Below are 23,297 nucleotides of genomic sequence, written 5' to 3'. Positions count from 1 at the left end.
GAATTAAAAATTCATCCATAGAAAATGTAGAGAAAATAATTGCGGAAAAAAAATAAAAATGTAGAGAAAATAATTTTTTGAGCTATAGAACTCCTAGAAATGTCAAAAACTGAAAGAGGAGATAGATTTTTTCTGTTAAAAACTTTCCAAAATGACCATTTTTGACATTTTTTCTTCGGGAAAAGGACCATACATGAATCTATAACCACTAATTAATTTTTTAAGAATTATTTGAATCATCTTGGAACTCCACAAAATCAGATAAAAAATTCTGAAATTATGGTTTTAGACCTGCAATTGTGGTCGCGCCAAACTTTTTTCCTGTAGATCAAAAATTAATTTGCAGTTCGGAATTGTTCTGTGGGAGAGCGTGCTCTTTGAAAGCTATTTACCACCAAAACATAAGAACTAGTATATGATGCCAAGTAGCCAATTCCATATAATCCAGGGAACGGAAAAATGAAAACTAGGCCATGCAAACTTCCCCAGTGAACCTGAGATAACCAAAGTGACATAGTTTGCGTCAATAGAATTATACGATACAATTTGGACTCTCTTTTTGGCCTATCTGATAAAATTAAATAAAACAAAATGAAATTAATGCAAGTCGAAAATATGTTTATACACTGCATAAGTGGTTGCTGGAGTGATCGATCGGAATTTTCTATTACAGCGAATTTGTGTAAATTTAGAGCATTTGAGGTGCTGTTTTCCATTGTTAACTGGCAAAAAAGAGCGTCAAAAAGCTGATTTGTCAACTCGGCAGCTGAATTTCTAGAAGATTGTGTTATTTAAAAAACGTAAAAGGGTGCTTAACTTGAGACGTAGAGTTTGGTCGTTTAATATAAAGTTGAGAATTCGTGAATTATTGTGAAGAATTTAATGAATACTTAGAATTAACAGACGAAAAGTTCCTTGTTTTTCTGGTTTTTCGCTTTGTCAAAAATCAGAGATCCACTATCATTTATTGTTAGAATCTCATCCATTTTCCTGACTTTGAAAACAGATTCTCAAAATTCTTTAAGAATTTCTAGTTTTTCAGATTTTTGTAGACTGTCTTTCATAAATCGACAAATAGCTGAAAAACAAGGAATTTTTTAAAAGTTCTGTGAATGCAAAGTTTTCAGTCTAGATCTGCTTTATACCATCCAAAATGTTAGAAGTGATTGGAAAATTGACAACCGAGCTCCAGACTCCTGAAAATGTTTAAAATGGTCGAAAATCAATGAAAAGTATTTTTTGCAGATCTTATTGACCGGTACTGTATGTCTAAAAATGGGTAAACATGACAGAATGGTCTGAAGGCCGGAAAAAACTAAATGAAATAAATAAAAAATAAAATTTAATGTTGTTGATAGTTTTTTATCTTGTTTCTACTCTGTTGTTGCTGTTATCTGAAACAAGTATCTTCTGAATAAAGTTGAACATTAGAGAATACTCACTGCTACTCCATCTCATCGGATTTTTCATCAACAAATTCCGGAACTCTCTGTTAAATAATATCAGCACCAGTGGATCGATAGTATGTACCAGGCTCCATGCTACAGTAGTACAAAGAAATATCGAAACAGGGTGAGCCTGACAACGAGAGACTATGAAAAATAGCAGAAGTTCTGCTGCAAAAACCGCTCCCTGGATGAGGCATTGTTTAACAAATTTGATTTCCCTCTGTCGCTTTTTTTGGCTTTCCATCGACGTTGCAGTTGTAGTTTGTCTCTTTAAGAAAAAGTTACATTTCCCGTAAAACCTGTAATAGAAGGGCCAACTAACTTTTAACCTTGAGCCAGTTTTTCTTGGTTCCTGTCAAAAATATCAAAAGGTTGTTGAGTGATAAATTGTTTCTCATAATATCAGAAGTGTTTCAGAAGGTGTAACTTTTTTATACCTTGCATAGAAATTGAGATAGTTGAGCTCAAACTTAACAGCGCGGGGTTCTTCTACATATTACATGTATTACGGTAGGTCAATTATCAGTTTAGGAAAAATTGCTCAACATAATACAGTATTTTCCGATGATGCCAACTCACTGTCTCTGGTGATGTGACCTTTATCATTACAATTGTCACGACATCTACAACTGCGATAACTGCAACCACACCGAAATCCTTACAGAAATCGACATAGAAGCGAATGATGTCACAATTGGCGGAAGTGTTTACACCAAAGTACCAACCAAAATCAACGTATGGAAGAAGACAATCATCTATAAAAGTACAATGAAATCATAAGAACACTTTCTTTGGAATATGTACATTAGCCATTTAAAATAATGACTTACTTGCCAGATGCATGTAGATAGATGTGAAGCAGGGAAACAAGTAGGACAGTGCGATGAGGATGCGTGTGTTCTTTTCACTGAAAACGCATTAAAATGAATGTACATATCTCGATGGGTAGATACCGTAAAACCTGTATTACAACTGTCCCTTTAATAAATGGTATCTTCTATTAGGAGGGCACTCCGAGGTTGGTTTGGAAAAGTAAAAGGGCCCCCTCGAAATGTGAAATTAATCCCTTCCGTACGTTTTCAGTGAAAAATATTCCGGGAATTCACAAAAACGTGCTTCATTTTTGTACAATTGATAGATTTTCATGAATTTCGAACAAGAAAAACTTAGAAAAAATGGCAGGAAAAATAAATGAACCCTCCGGAAGTATCTTGGAAAAATAAAAGGACCGGCCCTTCTAATACAGGTTTTAAGTAAGTCATCTCATGCGAAGTTAATGTTTGAAACTAATTCCCTACCTGAAAATTTTATTATAACCAATTGGGAAGGATATAGCACAGAGTCGATTAACCGCTATGAAAAAATGAGAAAAGATGCAAACATCATAGCAAAAAAGAAGAATCAGTCCAACATGCGAAGATATTTCTTTGAAGTTTGACAAGTCACTGAACACCGAAATTCCGAATTCCGAAGCATTTTCTAATTACTTACAACAAAACCATCGGGCAATAGAAACCCAGAAAAACTGCACATAGAACAGCTTCAGCAAATGATTGGGATGCTGACAGACGGCCAAATGAATTTTGAAGAATTTTCAGATTTGTGGCATACATGAAAACCGCAAAGTTTCCGACTAAACCAGTCAAAGAGATCTAAAAAAAATAATGAACTGAAAAACGAAAAGACTGCATACCAAAAATATTGTCAGGGTTACAATCGCTCGAGAAGGTTGACTAGAAACTGCTGGCTCTACAGTATTCATTGTGTACTCAGTTGTCTTTGAGAGTACTGTTCTGAATTTTTTCTAATTAATAATATTCGATAGTTTTAAAATATAGTTTCAGTTCAAAGAAAATGCTCACAGTCACAGACAATACCAAAAAATGATGTGGGCATATTTTTCTGTGCAACCGGTTATATACATATGTAATTTTCGACATTCAACGTTTCGTGAGTATAATTCGTCATTAAATCAAAAAATATACTTGCAACCCATAATGATAACTACGAAAACAAACTTCTAAAGCGTCTAGATCCCGAGTGTAGCTGCGGGAAGTTCAAGTTCTAAACATTACGAAGAAAGTGGCATGTGGTTTAGATTCTACCCAAATATCACTAAATGAACAGAAGATCATGATCTCTGAAATCAAAGGAAATAAAATTGTTTTAGAAGCAGCCTACAGAAAGGAGTCTACAGTCTGCGTCATAATGATAGGCCCCCCCCCCCTCCCAAATTAGTTTCCTGGAAAAAACCAAAAAAGATATTAGGTTAGCTAATAAATTGTTTTCGATTTTGAATGCTCAACTTTGGAAATTCATAACGGGTCAGCGTGATTGTTTTTCCTGACGAATGTTTTTTTGTTGGATAGAGTATCTCACGGACTTGCTCTATACACTTTGGGTCATTCGTACAAAAGTGCCAAAATAATTGAGTCATTTTCAAGCTCACAGGACACAAAATTCACTGTTTAAGCCGCTTCATAAAGATATGACCCCCCCCTTTTGAAAAAAAAAAAACTCAAGTTCATGGGTTAAAAATTGAAAAAAAAGTTTGTTGGGAACTCTGAAAATAGTCTCAGAACAGCTTATTTCGATAGTTTACTCAAGTATTGATTGCTCTTTTGAAGTTTTAGAAAAAATTATTTCCAGACATTTTTGTTATTTTTAGGGGTTTTGGAACAAATCTAGAAAAACACTTCGTCTGCGTAAATTTATGCGCAGAACTTTGTAGGTAATATTCTAAGAATGTATATGATCATGTTTCAAGAGTGCGCAAGGTGTTATTGTGCTCGATCTTTGGACAGAAAAATAGACCAAAATGAAAACTTTTCAAAGCTGTAATAAAATGTCCGAAAGATGCCTGCAGCTCAGCCAAGAATTACACAACATATTTATTACAAAAGGTTTATCATAAGTCATTCAATTCATAAACAGGTCATTAATAAAGGAGATCTCCACCATATGAAAGCCGGTCAGTAGAGTAAGTGTCCATAGTAACAAAACTATCAAGAATAGTCCATTAGTGATGGCAATTATGAAGCGGACCATAGGACGGTGTCCTTCCTCCTCGAATGCACTGTCCGGAGTCATCCCTTCCGACGATTCCTTTCTACTGGAACTTCGGTTGTCGATTCTATTCTTGCTCTTGCTTTTTTCCCTGTGTGATTTCGGTGATGGGATAGTCGGAGGTGGTGGTGGCGGCTGAAACACTTTGATATTTTTTAGCTTTTCGAAAATTGTAAAACCTGAGAAAATTTAGGCGGTGGTGGAGGCGGCGGAGGAGGGATGTTCGGCTTTGGAGCTCCAGCTTTGGATGGTGGTGGAGGAGGCAAATTCCCATCCACTTTCACTTGGTCCAGACACAAATACTGATCTCCCATGATCAACTGAAAATAAAATGAGAACAGGTACTTTGAGAAGGAAGAATTAATTCATGACACGTCAACATGAAAGTTGAAAAATAGCTCACATAACAAATTGGGCGTGGGAAAAGGTTTTCTTATTTAACTAGACCCGGTCGAGGAAAGAGGAAATAAGTACAGTACCGGGCATAAAGATACCGTAAAACCTGTATTAGAAGCGCCCCTCTGAGTGAAGTGCTCCCCTAGAGACCCTACGAAAAGAAAAACAGAAAAGTCGGCCTATCTTAAAATTATTTTGACCATTTTTAGGAGTCTGGAGCTGGGTTATCAAGTTTCCGATCACTTTGAAAATTTTGGATAGTGCAAAACAGACCTAGATTAAAATTTTGCTTCTGCAGAATTTTTTGAAAATTTATAGTTTTTCAGCTATTCGAAAATTTCTGAAAGACATCTCTTTTTTCGCGTTTCCAGTACAAAAACGGGCCAAATAGGGTGACTTTCAAAAGTCGGCAAAGTAGCTGGAAAACTAATAATTTTCAAAAAATTTTGTGAATGCAATTTTTTCAATCTTGGTCTGTTTTACATCCTCTAAATTTTTCATTGTAATCAGAACGTTGACAGCCGAGCTCCAGACTCCTAAAAATGGTCAAAATGGCCAATAAGTTTTTGAATATGGGTACTGTTTGTAGACAATTTGACTTCAAACCTGAATTAAGTTGTTTTTGACTTTTACACTGCTTATTACGCAACCGTCAATTACGAAGCCTTGTTGCTATGACAAATCTGATTATTACTTTCATCGCACTTCCTATTTCCTTCTCCTCTTCTTAAATTTAGTTTTCACCTGAAAAAAATGGCGAAGATAACGTTTCCGTTTCTTGCTGGACCAGATAATTTTTCGAAGACATTATTAGCTATATTCCAGCTGGTTTATGGAGTTCCTTCTATTCTATTGATGTTCTTTTTGTTTGTTTTCCTAGGATGCTCCAAGAAATATTCAAGTTCATTTTATCGATTAGTTCAAGTAGACCTTTTAACGGTAAGTTCTCGATCAAAATATAAAAATAATTGAATTCTATTCAGAACATTGTGTGCTGGCTTAACACTTGGATATCATTAAGGTCATCTGAATATCCGTTTGGCACGGCATATGTGACAATTCTATTAGCTTATATGCCTTGGCTATGGAATGTGTCGGCGCTCTTACTTAACTTTTTCTTTCACATGCAATTTTGTTCGGCTGCTTCGTTGAGTATTCATCGTATATCCTCAATATTATTTTTCAACCATTATGAAAAGGTATAGTTGTCTACAATCCTAACTACCAACTTCTCATAATTTCAGTTTTGGTCCCGTTACTACATTCCTGTTCATATTATGTTTTTTGTGTACAGCTGGGTACCTCAACTAATCTCTGCTGGATCTGCTCCCCAAATGAACCTAGTGAACGGTACCTTGTTGTACACAATAGATTTGGATAGAACCGCAAACTTTCAACTCAGTGTCCAAATTTTTTCGGGGGTCTACTTTGTATTGCTAGTTGGAGTAAGCTTCTCTATTCCGAAAATTGCCGAAATCAAGTTTCAAAGTAAGACTGTTATGAACCAAAAAAAAGTATAACCGACAGTTTTAAGGTCCAATTACGGACAACAGTGTTTCCAAGAAACTGACAAGAATCGCTCTTGTTTATGGCTTTGTTTATTCTGGAATTCTTTTTTGGAATATTATCAATGCTTTACAAGCAAAATTTGAGATTTTCCCAAAAGCATTTGGTCCAATATCTTACTCTTTGCTAAGTGTCGCAGATTTAGTAAGGTACGCATTCGATATATGAGCTCATTGGAATTTTCAGATGACATTGGCACTTCCTTATATTCTACTTATATTTGATTCGAATGTCAAACGAGATCTACAAAATCCTCAACAAGTCTCTAGTACCAGTCCTATAATGATTAGTACGTAGATCATCAGCCACCATTCAGTCTCGAAAAAATAATTCAATGAAGTTTCCACATGTTAACTTAAGCTTCAAACACTTTAAAACAAACAGATGGGTCCCTGTAATAAAGAAGCCCTTTGGAGGTACCTCGGAACAATAAAAGACGCGGGCCCTTCTAATACAAGTTTTAAGGTATGTCAATTCCCAACGTAATGGGACAACTGGCAAGTGTATTTTCCATGGTCAGTTGCATTCACAAAAATGATATTAGAGTGGGGAGAAATTATTTTCCGAAATTATTGAATTTTTTTGTTTTCGAATTGTCTTCAATTTCTTTAACGATCAATCAACAATATATTCACAATAATTGACTACAACCGTGAGCAACCTATTGTATTTATTTTTTTTCCCGGCACAACTGCTTCAGTGAATTCTATTTTTTTTATTAAAAACCGAACATCATCTTTATCTCGTTCTTTAGTCTGTATTTTAACAACGAAGTAGGACCGGAACTATAGTTGTGTGTTGGTTAATCAGAATAACGAGACTGATAACTTCGAGAAACAATGGGTGCTCAATTTCCGTCAGCGGATTGCTTTCGACAAAACCCCTTCCGCGTCATACAGACAGTTAGTTGCTTCCCCCTCTTTCTAGCTCAAACCTTTTTTTTTTCAATACAGAAATGAACAATATCATCAAGTATGGTTCTATCGAAGGTATTCCACTTTATAACTGCAGGTCAGTTTGTTTGTCAGAAGATAAATTTGCAAGTTCAATACCTTCAGTGGTCTCACTCCCGAGGAATGGTCGAAAGAAAAAGGGTACCCCCGTCCTATAGCTGGAACAATCGACATGACTTATGGGATAACCATGAACGTAAGACTTAAAACTATTTTTGAAGATTTAAAATTGGTTTAGATTCTGTACCTACCAATTTTGTCGGTTATGTTTGAGCCGGAAAACTTCAAAATGTCTTGCTTCAAAATTATGACCTTCCTTGGAATAGTTGACATGCTCGCTCTATGGGTCAACTCTATTATAACTGGGTTTTTGGCCTATCAGGGTGCAGTGTACTGTACATACCCAAACCTAATTTATATCACCGGCATGGCTGGATTGGGTCTCTGGTGCTGTTCATGCATCATTGCAATGAGTTTGGTAATCAATCGATTATTGGACCTTACCAAGGAATCGCCTGTAAATTTCTATTCGATGGGTCGAGAACCTATGCGATTTTGACGCTGCCCATTATCTATGGAAGCTATTTTGTATTTTTTACAACTCCTATCGCATTCAGCTCATACCATCTAACCTGGTTTTTCGATCCATTGATTTTTGAGAACAAAACTCAAGAGGTTGGAAAGCTACCATGAATTTTAGTTCTATTTTTCATACTTTTCAGCAGACCGATTTCGGGCCGGTACGGGTCGGCTTATAACTCGCTTCAAAATTGAGATTGTGTTCAAAACAACATACTAAATGATAGACTTTTCGAGATCTACAACCTCCAATAAGAATCGACTAGCATTTAAATTAGTAACCTGGTGCGGGCCGTTTTCGAAGTTGGTTGATTCTAAATGTAGGTTGTAGACCTCGCCAAGCTCTATCATCTGATATGTTGTTTTGCATACAATTTCAATTTTGAAGCGAGTTATCAGCCGGACCGTGTCGGCCCGTAAACGGCTTGTTTACAACGATGACTTTTTCAGTATACCAACATCCCACACGGTTTTAACAACCTCCTAGTGGTCGCTGTCACTTGTCTTTTGTATGCCTCGTTTTGTTGCGTGCTTGGTGAAAAAGTCCGAGAGATTGAAGGCCCCACTAAAAACAGTTCTTTAGTAATTTAGAAATTTAGTTCAACTGATAAAAATGAGTTTCAGAGTACTCAAATATTCTTCCAATCTGCATTGATCTGCGCCGTTAACCAAGTCGCTTCTGTCATCTATGTCATCATGAACTTTATCGAAGTTCCGCTGTGGTTGATCATGCTCGGGCATATGCTATGGCAAACTGGACATGGAGCTCCTGTATTTATTTACCTTGGGCTTAACAAAAAAATAAGGACAGGAGTTTTGAAACGGCTCGGCATTAAAACAGAATCTATGAGCGGTTCGGTGGTTCCAGCACAAGCAGCTGTCTAATGAATTACTCTGTGATTACTGTGTTTGATTAGTGATTACCGGATACTAGTCTAGCATGAGCTAGTTTCAATCTCTGAACTTGCTGACTAACCTTCCTCGTCACTCATTTCCATCATCCAGTTTCGTGTGTTAATCATAACTCTTTTAATCGTCTTCCTTGTTTTCAAAATTCACTTTCTTTGTCTTTTCAAATTTCGTGAGTAATCTCAAGTATTCTTACGTAATGAAATCTATTCAACCCACTATCAATTCTCAGAAAGACCCTTTGATAATAAAAAACAAAAACAGAATGAGTTAAAAATAATACAAGATGAGAGTACTCATTGTGAACCTGAATCCTCTATTCAATTGAAATCGAAAAATATGAGTTTTGCGTGGTAGTAAAATGTGACGGATTACGATGATCAGAATATAAAATAGAAGAAATTGGAACAGAAGACGTACCATATCAAATTTGGCTCTCTTGGTTCTGGCTGATAATGAACAACATCTTCACGTATGGTTCCATCTCGGATATTCCGCTCTATAACTGCAGGTAAAGTTGTAGATATAAAAGTTGAAAAAAGTGCAATAGAGTTTCCAAAAAAAGCATTCTTGGGTTGAAGCGAATTTCGTCTAAATGACCATACCTGTAAATTTGGGTTCTGGAGGTCCCTCGCGGACCCTGTTATGTTTTCTTTCAGAATTAGTATTTTTAGACAAACTAAATTTGATATGATAGATCTTGACAAGAACTACGGAATTATACTATTTGGGAAACTGTATCTTGTTTGTGAACAAAGTTATAAGCCATAAAATGGCTGATCCGGGGTATTGGCCGGTACTGCTCGTTTTGTTTGTAACTTTGTTCATAGACAAGACACAATTTTACAAATTGTATCATTTTACAGTACTACTCGAGTTCTAACATTTCTGATTCTAAAACATTTACAGCGCGCATACTTTCGAAGAATGGTCCGAGCGTGATGGCGTACGTCGTCCTCTTTATGGAATCCTCGATATGGTTTATGGGATCGTATTCAATGTGAGCTCAAAGACTCACTTCATGAAATCAATAAACCTTTTAGATCCTCTACGTCCCAATCCTTTCTGTCCTTTTTGAAAAAGACAACATCAGAATGTCCTGTTACAAGATCATGATCTTCCTGGCAACTGTTGACATGATGGCACTCTGGGTCAACTCGATCATCACCGGATTCTTGGCATTCCAGGGTGCAGTTTACTGCACATACCCAAACCTAATTTATATTGCCGGAATGGCAGGTTTGGGTCTCTGGTGTTGCTCTTGTGTCATTGCAATGAGTCTTGTGTTGAATCGGCTTCTGGACTTGACCAAACCAGATCTGGGAAGCTTGCTTTTTGAAGGAAATCGTACTTATTTCATGTTGAGCTTTTCATTAATTTATGGAATGTATTTTGTCGTCTTCACACCACCCATCGCATTCTCATCCAAGTATCACACTTGGTTTTTTGATCCTCTCATTTTTGTGAATCGAACTGAAGAGGTAAATTTGAAATTGTAAAGAGTGTTGTATGTTTTCAGTGATTTCAGTACGCCAATATTCCTCATGGCTTCAACAACATTCTCGTCGTCAGTGTCACTTGTCTCCTGTATGTCTCCTTCTGCTTCGTTCTTGGGCAGAAGTTCAAACAAGCCTCCGACGGAACCTCTTCCAAATCTAACAAAATGAGTACTCAAATCTTCCTTCAATCGGCTTTAATCTGTGCAATCAATCAAATCGCCTCCATAATCTACGTCATCATGAACTTTATCGATGTTCCGTTCTGGCTGATCATCGTTGGGCATAGCATGTGGCAGTTCGGACATGGTGCACCTGCTCTCATTTATCTGTGCTTGAATCGCACAATTCGTAATGGACTATTGAGAAAACTTGGATTGAAGGTAAGTTACTTTTGGAAAATAAAAACTTTTCAAATCCAAAACTTTTTTGAGAAGCAAAAAGTCGGCTCAGCCATCAATCGTGATTCCAACAGTGCCGCATTCACAAAGACTAATTGATTGTGTTGTCTTTTTTTCTGATCGAATAAACCCTGTTGAATATGTTCTGATTTTTTATGCTGAACAAATTTCGCTCGTTTCTCTGCATCATAAAAGTTTTGGCTCAAAAAATTGTTAAAGGATGTCGCGATATTCAATCTGTCTATTATAATAGAACCAGCTAGCTGGTACGCCTTCGGCGCGATTAAATTTAGTTTTCACTGGTTAATCGCTCCGCTTCTCACTTTTTTTGGTCATTTTCAGGAGGTTGCAGTTCGACTTTCAAGTTTCTGATCACTTAAAAAACGTTGGAGAGTTCAAAACAGTCCTAGATTGAAAACTTTGCATTCACTGAATTCTTGAAAATTCCGGTTTTTGTTTTTAAACTATTTTTCGATTTTTGAACGACGCCTTTTTTGACTTTTAAGAACAATGCGGGCAAAGAACTAGTGTCTTTCAAAAATCGGCAAATAGCTGAAAAATTCGAAATTTTCAACGGTTCTGTGAATAAAAAGTTTTCAATCTAGGTCTGTTTTACACCCTCCAAAATTTTCAAAATTATCGGAAACTTGCCATCCGAGCTTCAGACTTTTAAAAATGGTCAAAATGACCGCATTTCTCTTTTTTTTCTTGATTTCGTCTATTCAAAAATGAATCTTTTCAAATAAACTGAAATTCTTTTAGACATCTTTTTCTTGTCAATCTCGTTCGTATATCAAAAAACAGATTTTTTATTTTCCCTTCTATTATAAAATTTTGAATTCGCTGGGAGCCAACGTGACTATTCAAGAAATCAAAGAGTTACAAATCAAGAATTTTCTCTACTCTTTGATCGAGATTAAGCGCCATGAATGCGTTTGTCTTACAATAACTTTTACTATTATTTTTTGATAAGATGAATTGAATAGTTGAATAGTGCTACGTAGTAATCCTTAAAGGATTAAAGCGGGTGGTAAACTATAAAAACAAAACTTTTTTGGATTTAGTAATCACTCGATCATCAAACTTTTCCAAGTCATGAACAATATTCTGAAATATGGCTCTATTTCTGAAATTCCATTGTACAATTGCAGGTACGATGTTTATTCTTGCCCGTTGGTATCTAACTTGTAAACCGGTCCTTGGTGGGCCTTCGCGGGTCCTGCCATAGTTACTTTTAGAATCAAAAAGCTTAGACCAAAGAAATTAGGCAAGATAGAACTCAACAAAAATAATACTATTCGGGAAACTGTATCTTGTCTATGAACAACGTTATGAGACATACAGTGGCTGATCACTGTTCTTTCCGTCTCTTGGCCTATAACCTTGTACATAGGCAAGATAAAATTTTCCAAATTGTATTATTTTGTAGTACTTGTCGATTTTAATCATACCTAAAAAATTAGTCTAAAAATATTGATTCTAAAAGAAACTATGGCAGGTATGACTGTTATGGAACTTGTTTAGTGCCATACCCCCGAAGAATGGTCTCAAAAGGATGGGGTTCCTCGCCCCACAGTCGGATGTTTGGATATGGCTTACGGTATTTTTGTGAACGTTGGTATTCTTGGTTTTTAACACCAAATTATTGAATTCTTTTAGATCATGTATATTCCAATTCTAACTGTAATGTTTGAAAAGGACCATTTCAAAATGTCCTGTTTCAAAATAATGATATTTCTTGGAATCGTTGATATGCTTGCATTATGGGTCAATTCCATTATAACAGGATATCTCGCTTTTCATGGCGCGGTATACTGTAGCTATCCTCGCTTGATCTATTGTGCTGGAATGGCTGGATTAGGACTGTGGTGTTGCTCGTGTATCATTGCAATGAGTTTGGTGATCAATCGGCTATTGGATCTAACAAAACCAACAATCTGCGCAATGTTTTTCTCGGGAAACAAAACATTTCTTGTGATGACTCTACCAATTATTTATGGTCTCTACTTTGTGTTCTTCACCACTCCAGTAATGTTTTCTTCGAAATTCATGACCTGGTTCTTTGACCCGCTCATTTTTCCGGATCGTGGATTTGAAGTGAGTGTCTGAAAAGGAACTTCAGCACAATGATTTCTTGCAGTACGCTAACATTCCTCATGGCTTCAATAATCTTCTGGTGGTTGGTGTCACATGTCTTTTATATACTTCTCTGTGTTGTGTTTTGGGAGAAAAATTCAACATGATCGAGGACACAGCTAATTCAAAAGTCAAAAACTTGGTAAGTCAAATTGCTTACCTTAAAACCTGTAATAGAAGGGCCATCAGACTGTGAAGTTTGAGCTTATTTTTCTTGGATCCTGTGCGAGGTTTCAAAAATGTGTAAAATGGTAAAATATGTGTGATCTTATGACAAACATCAGTCGACCACTTTTTCATATCTTTGACAGAAACTGAGATAAATCGACTCGAAGTTAGAGGGCCCTTTTGGTACAGATTCTACGGTATCCATTTTCAAGTTAAGAATTCCAAAATTCAGAGTCTTCAAATATTCTTCCAATCTGCCTTAATTTGTGCAATCAATCAAATTGCATCCATCATCTACGTCATCATGAACTTCATTGAAGTTCCCCTTTGGCTCATTATGCTTGGTCATGTTCTTTGGCAATTTGGTCATGGAGCTCCTGTTTTGATATATCTGGCTCTGAACAGAACTTTGAGAAATGGACTGATAAGGCGTTTAGGGTTCCGACAAATCCGAATCGGGAGCTACAATGCCGAGCGTGGAAGTGTGAATCCGACGAAAACAGGACATTCTTAATAATCTTTTTTAATTGTATTGAGTATTTATCTGAATTTCAATAAACACAGATTATATTACCGTAGTCTTTTTGTTTTCTCTTGAAATAGAATTTCTAGAAGATTCGATTCAATTCTTGGAAAAAATTGAAAATGTTATTGAAAAATAGGAGGATTATGTAAATAATCTTCGATCACTTTTTGATGTTACAAATTAAAGGGATTTCGAAAGTAGTTTGAGTACTGGAAAGCCACAAAAAACTTGTCAAGTTTGATCTCTAGTCATCAGAGAAACACGTTTTCCGTTTCAATATGATAAGCAAGTGGGTTGAAATTTTCTTGCCACTGATAACTGATTGCTCCAAAAAAACGGGAAACTTCGATTTCTTTTCATTCGACAGGGGACGGCAACAATGAACCGGTTTCATTATTTTCTAGTTTCTTTTCTAGTCGCAACGACATCCGCTAGCCATATTTGTTTGGAGACTTCTTGCTCGTCTTTTGTAAGTTTTAGCCTAGTCAAAAATAAATATCAATGTTTTGGATGACCCATGATTTGAAGAAATTGGTTCACTCGCTTTCATAAAAAACATAACCAAAACATACTTGCAACGGGCCGGGACGGGCCGAAGCGACAATTTTCCCGGCCCAGCCCGGCCCGCCGACCCGCCCTTTCTCAGTAAAATAAGTTTACAATGATAAATTGGGACATTTTTTGAATTAAAAAAGAAAAAAAAGTTACATAATTTTTAAAAGTTGTCAAAGTAGAAAGTTGTAAAAAATATAGAGTTTTTGATTAAATTTCTGAAAAAATTATACAATTTTCGAAAAAAAAATCAAAAAAATCAGCTGCTGTACAAACAGCGGGCCGGCCCGAAATTTTGCAAGTATGACCAAAAATAATTGTCTATAAGCTTGATCCATCACAAGTACAGTACCGGTCATATACAGTTAATTTTTTGCCATTTTGACCATTTTCAGGAGCCTGGAGCTCGGCTGTCAAATTTTCACTTTGAAAATTTTGAAAGGTGTAACACATACCTAGATTAAAAACTTTGCATTCACACAGTTTTTTGAAGATTCTTAGTTTTTCAGTTATTTGCCGATTTCTGAAGGACACTTGTTTTAGCCCATTTTTAAACTGAGAATGTGGGAAAGGTGTCTTTCAGGATTCGGAAAATAACTTGAAAAATAGGAATTTTCCGAAAACTCATCGCTAGTTATAAAATTGGGAGCTTTGACAAATGAAAAGAATAGCATCGGCGCTTTTCTGAAACATATGAAATGACAAACAAATTTTGGGGATTGATATCATTAAAGATCTGTGACCCCAATGTTCGGGGCACTCTGACCAACAGATATGCCTGGATTCCGAATTCCAGATTCTGAGAAAATTGTCAATTCCCAAAACAGTGCACCATATGTGTTTTGAAAAAGTTGTTTTCTACATGCTTGACATTCCCGGATTTCTGATTCCATTTTCCGGATTCCGTTTCGCAAAAAAAACCGTTCCGGACTTTTCTGCTGACCAATTCATGAAATGAATTCCTTAAAAATTCAAATCAAATATAACAATATTTGTATTTTTCTTCCTTTTCAGAACGTCGAATCCGACATCGTTTTGGTGGTGGACGCTTCTAATGCATACGATCAAGCAACATTTGAACAAGTAAGCTAAAAACTCTTATCTTCTTGTTCTCTGTCACGTGGTGCTATTTTTTTCTAGTCTACTCTACCCGCTTTCATATCATCACATTAAAAATGTGTGTAGTTTAGACCAATGGGCAGGGTGCAGTATTCCAATTCTCATAACTGATTTCAGCTCCGTTCTTTCCTCTACACATTCGTTGCCTCGTTGACAGTATCCCCATTAGATACTCAAGTTGCCCTCTACGCCTATGGAAGTTCCGCTCAGACCGTCGCCTCTTTGAACGATGGATCCTCGTTGGGATCGATTCAAGCAAAGATCAACACGACGTTGAAGTACCAGGGATCTTCAGAAAGGAACTTGTTCCAAGCCCTGAGCAAAGTTCAAGCCGAGGTCAGCTCCATGTCAGGACTCAGAAGTGCCGATTATAAGAAGGTTTTGGTTGTGATTTCCGGAGACGCGTAAGTTTTCTTCAAATTCTAAACTGCGGAATTTGAAGCAAAGGTTTCATTCAAGAAAGATTCGATAATTTCAGATGGTCCGGAAACGCCGTTATCGGAAGCTCGGTGCTAACCCAACTCAAGCAAAAGTTCAATGTCATTCTGTCAGTTGGATTCGGATTGAAAGCCGTGACTAACTTGAACTCTCAACTCACACAATTGACCACTGCGTCCATGAACACTTTCTTTGCAGCCACACCGGATCAACTACCATATGTTTCCGCATGGATCGCTACCTTGTCATGCCCGTAACTATTCTTTTTTTTTGAGCAGCCTGATTCTTCAACTATTTCAGAGGAGTTCAATTCTCAACACCAGCCCCACCACCAACCACTGTTCCCACGCAATCACCATCTGTTTCTTGCCCATTGGCTTCTCTCTCCTATGATGTTTACCTCATCGTTGACGTCTCCAATAAGGCATCAGCTGCTGATTTCGCCGCCATGAAGACTGCCATTCACAATTTTGTGGCTCCGTTTGCGTTCGGAGACTTGGCTGCTAACTTTGCTCTTGTTACAACTGGAATTGATTCTCAACTCTTCTTCACCAATTTCCATAATGGACAATCTAGGTAAAAGTTTCAAAACAAATGGGCTGCGCTTAAAAGTGGGGGGCAGAAGATTTTTTTGAAGTTTTCTTTAGTTAGGGTGTGCATTCTCAGAAGAAATCGGTGTCGAATTCCTAGACTCGATCAAAACCTAATTTTAAAAATCGACTTTCGCCGATTTAGAATTGATTCGAATGTCCGACACGGCAGGTGACATGAAAACTGTCTTCCTTTTGAAACTGCCAATCGCATGGCGAGTTTTCTAGTCCATTTTAACATGGTGACCTAACTTTTGCAAGCTGGGTTTTCTAGGCCACCATGGTAAATGGTCTAGAAATGATCTAATACTCACCTGGTGGGTTTTTCAGGTCATTATAACACGGCGGCCTAACTCTTGCGAATTGAGTTTTCTAGGCCATTACGGTAAAAACCCTAGAAACCATCTGATAATCACCTGGTGTATTTTCTAGAACGTTTTAGCATGATGAGCTGGAAAACAGGTTGGGAAAGTTAAGCCATCATGTTTAAATGACCAAGAAATCGCGTGATAATCCCCTGGTGTGTTTTCTAGAATATTTATCATGGTGGCCTAACTTTTGCAAGTTGAGTTTTCTAGGCCACCAGGTAAATGACCTAGAAATTATCTGATACTCACCTGGCGTGTTTTCTTGGATATTTTAGCATGGTGACCTAGAAAACTCAGATTGAGAAAGTTAGGCCATCAGTATAATGACCTAGAAATGGTCAAGTGCTCACCTGATGGGCCCCAGGCCATTTTAACATGGTGGCTTAATATTTGCTAAATTAAAGGCATGTTCTTTTGCAGAAGCGATGTTCTCACAGCTGTCGACGGCCTTCTTCAAGATGATGTTCCAGGACAAACCCTCAATTTGGCCCTCAACGCAATTCAGGGATATCTCTCCCAACCATCATCTGCATCCAAGAAAGTTCTAGCCTATTTCACCAGCACCACTGCCTGGGATGTTAGTCCAACTGCAACCATGTCAACTCTGAAATCCAAATACTCGCTGAGCCCAGTGGCTGTTCAATGGGGCGCATCTGCTTCCACGTCGGACTTGACCAACTTGGTTGGCGGAGCCGCCTGTGTCAACACCGTATCCAATAAGGCGTCGGCTGCCACGTGGCTTCAGAACAAAATGTGCTCCAAAGTTTTCTGCTGAGCTGATTATTCTAACTCGTGAAAATAAAAATTTAAGTTTTATCGATTTTTCAAGAAAAAAAGAAACTCAACACAATACACATATCTGAGCGCCCCTCTAAAAGGCACGAGCTGAAAAAAATCATGTTCAAAAAAACTCGAGCTACTACAATCTACAAACCGAATTTCAGTGAACTTTTTGGTACTGTCAAGAAAAAAGATGCGAATAAACTTTGGTGTATTTCGACTCTGACCAAAAAAAGATTCTCTGAAAATCGGGCGCGACAAAAAATGATCGACAAGGAAGAAATAGAAATAGAGAGAAACATAGAAACGAAGTGATGTGAATTTAAAGTCTCGCATAAGTTGGCTCCTCTGCGTATGGATTCGTCTTGTTCTCAATGGCGGCCTTCTTCGCTTGAGCCATACTACGAGAGTTACGCGAAATCACGTTCGTCTGGTAGTAGTCGGAGAGCTCTCGGAGCGCCGGTGAGACATCAACATCGATGGATCCGCTTGTTTGAGCCAGCTGAAGAGCTTGCTTCACGAATGGAGATGGCTCAAGGTCCCGATAACGAAGGAGATGTGGAGCGATCTGAAGCAGTAGTAAATTGAATAAAATGTTTTGAACCTTGATGTTCGAATATTATTCTGGTAAAAAAAAATCGGAGCTGGGGAAGAGAAAAGTTTGAAGACAAAATTCAAAAAAATTGGCAAAATCTCGAATAATCGATTCTCGTCCATTACTGGAAACTTTTGTAATGTTGTCAAATATTTTTTTGAATTCCCGCCAAAACTGAAAACTTCCAAAAATTAGCGAATTTTTCAGAAGAATTTTTTTCTTCGATTTTTCGCAAAACTTTCAGACCTTTTTAGATTTTCTAGCTACTTTCAAAGAGAGTACTGTAGAAAACTACATGACGAAATAGGTTTTTTACAGTTATCTACAGTTAATCTCCGCGAACAACCATTATGTCAAATTTCAGACAAAAAAATTCGGAAAAATCAAAAAAGTATTATCAAAAATATCTGGAAAATTGAAAACGATCTAAAAATCTGCAAACAATCGATGAAAAAATCAATTTTTTCTCTCTAACTACGGTAACTCGACCATGGCTGCAGCCTCCCAATTTTCTCTTCCACAACTCTGATTTTTGCATACCAGTATAGCATCTAAACACAGGTCTTTCACCAAAACATTACCTCATTGAGTCTCTGCCGAATTTCCTTCAAATCACTGTAAGGTAAAGCTTTTCCAGCAACTTCAGAAACAGCGCGAATGATTTTCCAGTCGACACGAGCTTCTCCTGGTGGCGATACTGCTGGATAAGCTCTGTAAATCATCAAATACAGTAAAATTCTAAACATCAAAAAAATACCTTTGCGATCTTCCTTCTGTGTTCACATATGTACCTTCCTTCTCGGTGTAAGCAGCTCCTGGGAGAATCACGTCGGCCATCTCTGCTCCAGCATCTCCGTGGTGTCCTTGATATACGACGAATGCTGATGGGTCAAGGTTGGCTTTGGTAACCTTTCCTTCGTCAGCTCCGAGAAGATACAAGAACTTGATCGGGGTCTTTCTGATCGATGAGGTTCCAGCTTTGTATCCAATGTCTTGTGCTCCAGTTTGTCCTGCCCATCTTTGTAGCACATTCAACACTTTAACTTGCTTTCCGTTTCCGAGTTTCTCAGCAAGTTGTTGAAGTTTTCCAAGCAATACTGCTCCTGATTCTCCTTTCAATGCTTGTGATCCAACGATGATGAGAGGGGTGGCAGCTGAACTTAGAGTCTTTGCGAAGTCTCCTTTTCCTGCCAGAATATCATCAATAGCCTTGGCTGAGGCACCGAGGTAGTCGTACTCGTAGGTGAGCTCAGTTTCAGCTCCGATGACGCCGATTTGAACATCAGAATACAAGAAAGATTTTCTAATTCTTGCGTTCAATGTTGGTGCTTCGAAACGTGGATTTGTTCCAACAAGAAGAATCGCATCAGCACTCTCAACGGAAGCGATACCATCGTTGAAAACGTAGTTGGAACGAAGATCAGATCCTCCGCTAGTTTCTGGGAACTCCTCTTCAGTCATCACATTTTCACTGTTGAATCTGTTGAAAAGATCCTTCAATGCGATAAGAGATTCGACGTCGTTGAGTCCTCCAGCGACGGCGGCCTTCTGCTCAGCTGGTGTCTCACGAAGCTTTGCCGCAACGGTGAAGAGTGCCTCCTCCCATGAAGCTGGCTTGAGTTGACCATCGGCTCCACGGATCATTGGGGCCAACAAACGTTGAACTTTAAGCCCGTCGACAGCGAAACGGGATTGATCGCCAATCCATTCCTCATTGATGTCCTGAGAAGGAAGATTTTATCGATAACATATAAAAAATCTTATCGATTATATATTAAAAACCTCTAATAAAAAAAGCCCTTCACTTTAAACTTCGAGTCACAATTCCACAATGTTAAGTTTGAGCTAATTTATCTCGGTTTCTGTGAAAGATATCAGAAACGTGCCAACTGACAAAACACTTCTGATATTATGATAAACAATTTATCAGTTGACAAACTGTTTATAGATTTGACTGGGAAAATCAGCTCAAAGTTAGGGAGCACTTATATGTATTACAGGTTTTACGGTATCAGCAAGAAAAAAAATACTCACATCGTTGATTTTTGGAATGACTCTCAGCAACTCTCCAGTTCTATGCGAGAGAACAATATTGGATCCAGTTCCATCCATCACATCAACGCTCTCCGTTTTTCTGGTTTCCCATGGGCGGGCGGTGAATGCGTACTGCTTGCTAGTAAGAGCTCCAACCGGGCAGATATCAATGATGTTTCCAGAGAGTTCCGATGCGAAGAACTTCTCAACATAAGTTCCAATTTGAAGATCTTGTCCTCTTCCGGTAGTTCCAAAATCTGGGAAAGCGGCGACCTCATTGGCAAATCTAACACAACGCGTGCATTGAATGCATCTAGTCATGACAGTCTTCACCAGTGGACCAATATTCTTGTCCTCCAACGCTCTCTTTCCATCGTATCTCGATTGAAGACGTCCACGATCGGAACCGAATGCGACAGCCTGGTCTTGGAGATCACATTCTCCTCCTTGATCGCAAATTGGGCAATCAAGGGGATGGTTGTTGAGCATAAACTCCATGACTCCTTCACGAGCCTTGCGCACGAAATCCGAGTTTGTTTTCACTTTCATTCCATTCATCACTGGCATCGCGCATGATGCTACCGGTTTCACACTTTTCTCCACCTCGACAAGACACATTCTACAATTTCCGGCGATTGAGAGACGGTCGTGATAGCAGAAGCGTGGAATATCAACACCAACAAGAGCGCAAGCTTGGAGGATCGTCATTCCTGGGTCAACGAGCAGAGATTTGCCATCGATGAATACTTCGACCTGAAATCAGGCTGATTTATTTTTGATTTTGTGTAGAATTAGCAGCACACAACCGTGCATAAGGGACTTTTGTAAATTAGGGAATTTTTGAGGTCGCAAGAATTAGTTAAATTTGTTATTTCTCATAAGTCAGCTAGCAACTTGGAATTTCCACGGTAAAACAAGAACGAGAAACACAGTGGTGATAAAAGCTGGAAAATGCTTATTTTCGAATGTCGCAAAGCTACTAATTTGATTCTTTTTTTTTGAGAAAATCTCAAATTGTTAGAAGGAAAAGTTTGGAACGCTGCTCATCTAGCAAAGCTGAACTATCAGTAGCAGAAACGAACAAAAAGAAGGGTTAGACATATATCACATATCAATCCACCTTGTTCACCTTTTTTGGTGGCAGCGCCGCGGACAGCGACCGCTTCTGCTGAGCCTTCACTCCGCGGACGAGTTGTCCGCCAACTCGATGCATGGTGACCCCTGTAGACAACTGAAATGCTTCTTTATGAAATTTAATTTCTATCATATTGAAAAAATAACTGAATCGGCGAACTCTACCGGATTCTGCGACAGAAAAATTATACCGAAGAATCAAGGTTAAATAAAATTACATTTTTAAAAAGCGATCCAAACCAAAACCAAGCAATAAATAAACACCGAAAACAGCCAAAGAAGGATAAAAAAAACTACACCATGAATTCGAAAATTACAACCAAGTGTTCGATGAAAAAGAGAAGAAAACAGAAAAATTAAACCCCGTTTGTTAGAATCATTAGCAGGCATTTCTTTTAGGAATTTAGAGAATTTCAGTAAAAAAATCAAGTATTACACAAGAACGGATATGCACACAAAAAGAATATTGTCGAGTTCTTTTTAAATCGAAATTTTAAGTTATAGATGAGGTAGGCGGGAATCATCAACAGCTACACGGATGTTCGGATTCGCCATTGGATCAAACATTGGGTCTGAAGAATGCTCGCCGTTGTATCCAGCACGCTTCAGAACAGTGATAATCTGGAAAAAAGATCTGCGAATTAGGGAAAGAAATCAACAAAAATCACCGTTATAAGGGCCAATAGCGCCAGGAACATTACGAAAATAGCCATTTTTCGTCCGGAAGTACGATCTTCTGGCACTCCGGTTCCATGCTTTGCTCTCCACAAACCACGCATCCAATCAATCGTCGGACGTCTTTTATATTTATTCTCCTCATTATCCGCATCACGATCTTGTCGAAGAAGTGGTCTAGTATCGCTGGATGACTCGGATGCAAAGTTCTTCTTTCTAGCAAATGTGACATCAGAGTTGGATACAGAATATGAAGCGGTGTCTTCCATTTCTAGGTGAGTAGCGGGAGTTTCTGATCTGAAATTCTCAAACTTTTTTTTTCAAAGTCACAGACAAATTTACCTATTGTGATGAATCGGAATCTCTTTTTGAGCAGGAGAATCGTCATAAGACACATGTTTTACTTGTGGAGGTGGTGGAGGAGGTATTGGAGCGATATTTTTTACAGGTCTGTTCAGTTCTGGAAGAACTGGAAGCCCGAGAGCATTTCGTGCCCAATTCGATTGTTTCAGTTGCTCTCGAAGCTTTTCGATGAGAGGAGAGACTTCGTTTATTGGTGGGAAGACCTCTTGACTACAGCATGGACATCTGTAGCCAGCTGGAGCGGTGGTTGGTGGAAAGCTCGCAGCCCAGTCGTCAAAACACCTCCAATGGAGTAAATCTGAAAAACATTGAGCGATATGATTGAAATAGTGAGGAACATTGCAATACTTACGCAAGCAATTCAGTCGGATGGTTTCTCCCTGTGTCAATGTTGTGTGGCAAAGCGAACAATTCGGGTCATAATCTTGATCTGTCAGCCAATTCAAGTAACTTTGTACAACACACTGAAAATTTTCATTTTTTTTAAATTCAGATTTTTATAGTGAAATAGCTTACATTCGGATGATTGTCCACCAGACAAAATTCGCAAACATTAACACGATGTTCGTAGCAAAACAAGTTGGTGACTTTGCGCTTGGGGCACTTGCAAAGCCCCATTTTCTGAAAAGAAGGATTTAATCAATGACATAGTTATTGCTATTCAACCGAGAACAAGCTGTCAAGTTTTAATTTCTAAAACGCCGGAAAACAAGCCGCAAATTCGTGGAAAAAAAGTTTGTCGGGCTGTCTCGCGCACCAAAATTCTATGCATTTTCCGCAACACACACTGCGTAGATTTTCGCACCGTAGTCTTTTCAAAAAATATCAATGCCAAACCATTGAACGTTTTTCGGGTCGAATGCCGATTTTCGCGATAGAGAAAAAAAAGAGAAGTAATGCACGCACAACAATAGAATCATGTAAACATCTTTTTCGGTCATTTGAGTGGGTTCTAACCTTGATTTTATTTAGTTTTTCAACAAAAACTTGACTGTTTCTATTATA

General features: G+C 38.0%; 8 protein-coding genes across 8 annotated transcripts in view; 4 read left to right on the top strand and 4 right to left on the bottom strand.

Moving 5' to 3' along the window:
- CBG06651 overlaps positions 1-716 on the bottom strand; it is a gene marked incomplete at both ends in the record, with an annotated part of 3,019 nt that extends 2,303 nt beyond the window's left edge. Inside the window, one exon of the mRNA XM_002647519.1 lies at positions 393-716. Coding sequence (XP_002647565.1) covers positions 393-716 — 324 coding nt within the window. The remainder of the gene's footprint in view (positions 1-392) is intronic.
- Positions 717-1,362: 646 nt separating this feature from the next.
- On the bottom strand, positions 1,363-4,828 carry CBG06650 (the record flags this gene model as incomplete). Its single annotated transcript, XM_002647518.1, has 8 exons — positions 1,363-1,394; positions 1,443-1,632; positions 2,028-2,203; positions 2,279-2,355; positions 2,940-3,100; positions 3,142-3,241; positions 4,381-4,649; positions 4,694-4,828. 8 exons carry the CDS (start codon positions 4,826-4,828, stop codon positions 1,363-1,365), a joined length of 1,140 nt encoding a protein of 379 aa, XP_002647564.1.
- An 835-nt stretch (positions 4,829-5,663) lies between these two features.
- Positions 5,664-8,893, top strand: CBG06649 (the record flags this gene model as incomplete). Its single annotated transcript, XM_045237243.1, has 8 exons — positions 5,664-5,849; positions 5,894-6,109; positions 6,155-6,398; positions 6,445-6,625; positions 7,404-7,487; positions 7,535-7,625; positions 7,668-7,946; positions 8,633-8,893. The coding sequence occupies 8 exons, from the start codon at positions 5,664-5,666 to the stop codon at positions 8,891-8,893; spliced, it is 1,542 nt and encodes a 513-aa protein (XP_045093272.1).
- Positions 8,894-9,372: 479 nt separating this feature from the next.
- Positions 9,373-10,913, top strand: Cbr-srt-29 (the record flags this gene model as incomplete). The annotated part of the gene is made up of 5 exons (XM_002647516.1): positions 9,373-9,428; positions 9,827-9,917; positions 9,961-10,398; positions 10,446-10,796; positions 10,848-10,913. The coding sequence occupies 5 exons, from the start codon at positions 9,373-9,375 to the stop codon at positions 10,911-10,913; spliced, it is 1,002 nt and encodes a 333-aa protein (XP_002647562.1).
- Positions 10,914-12,369: 1,456 nt separating this feature from the next.
- Cbr-srt-28 lies at positions 12,370-13,632 on the top strand (the record flags this gene model as incomplete). The annotated part of the gene is made up of 4 exons (XM_045237242.1): positions 12,370-12,414; positions 12,474-12,911; positions 12,955-13,092; positions 13,351-13,632. The coding sequence occupies 4 exons, from the start codon at positions 12,370-12,372 to the stop codon at positions 13,630-13,632; spliced, it is 903 nt and encodes a 300-aa protein (XP_045093271.1).
- Positions 13,633-14,023: 391 nt separating this feature from the next.
- Positions 14,024-17,486, top strand: CBG06646 (the record flags this gene model as incomplete). The annotated part of the gene is made up of 6 exons (XM_002647514.1): positions 14,024-14,113; positions 15,211-15,279; positions 15,433-15,719; positions 15,794-16,006; positions 16,054-16,329; positions 17,132-17,486. The coding sequence occupies 6 exons, from the start codon at positions 14,024-14,026 to the stop codon at positions 17,484-17,486; spliced, it is 1,290 nt and encodes a 429-aa protein (XP_002647560.1).
- Positions 17,487-17,813: 327 nt separating this feature from the next.
- Positions 17,814-21,333, bottom strand: Cbr-nuo-5 (the record flags this gene model as incomplete). Its single annotated transcript, XM_045237241.1, has 5 exons — positions 17,814-18,059; positions 18,668-18,797; positions 18,844-19,808; positions 20,121-20,873; positions 21,250-21,333. 5 exons carry the CDS (start codon positions 21,331-21,333, stop codon positions 17,814-17,816), a joined length of 2,178 nt encoding a protein of 725 aa, XP_045093270.1.
- Positions 21,334-21,752: 419 nt separating this feature from the next.
- On the bottom strand, positions 21,753-22,910 carry CBG06644 (the record flags this gene model as incomplete). The annotated part of the gene is made up of 5 exons (XM_002647512.1): positions 21,753-21,875; positions 21,923-22,226; positions 22,272-22,590; positions 22,645-22,756; positions 22,809-22,910. 5 exons carry the CDS (start codon positions 22,908-22,910, stop codon positions 21,753-21,755), a joined length of 960 nt encoding a protein of 319 aa, XP_002647558.1.
- Between the last annotated feature and the right edge of the window lie 387 nt (positions 22,911-23,297).

This window comes from Caenorhabditis briggsae, assembly GCF_000004555.2.
Source record: "Caenorhabditis briggsae complete genome, chrV, whole genome shotgun sequence".
Taxonomy (NCBI): Eukaryota; Metazoa; Nematoda; class Chromadorea; order Rhabditida; family Rhabditidae; genus Caenorhabditis; species Caenorhabditis briggsae.
The sequence above is the reverse complement of the archived record's forward strand: the minus strand, read 5'-3'. Positions and strand labels throughout refer to the sequence as shown.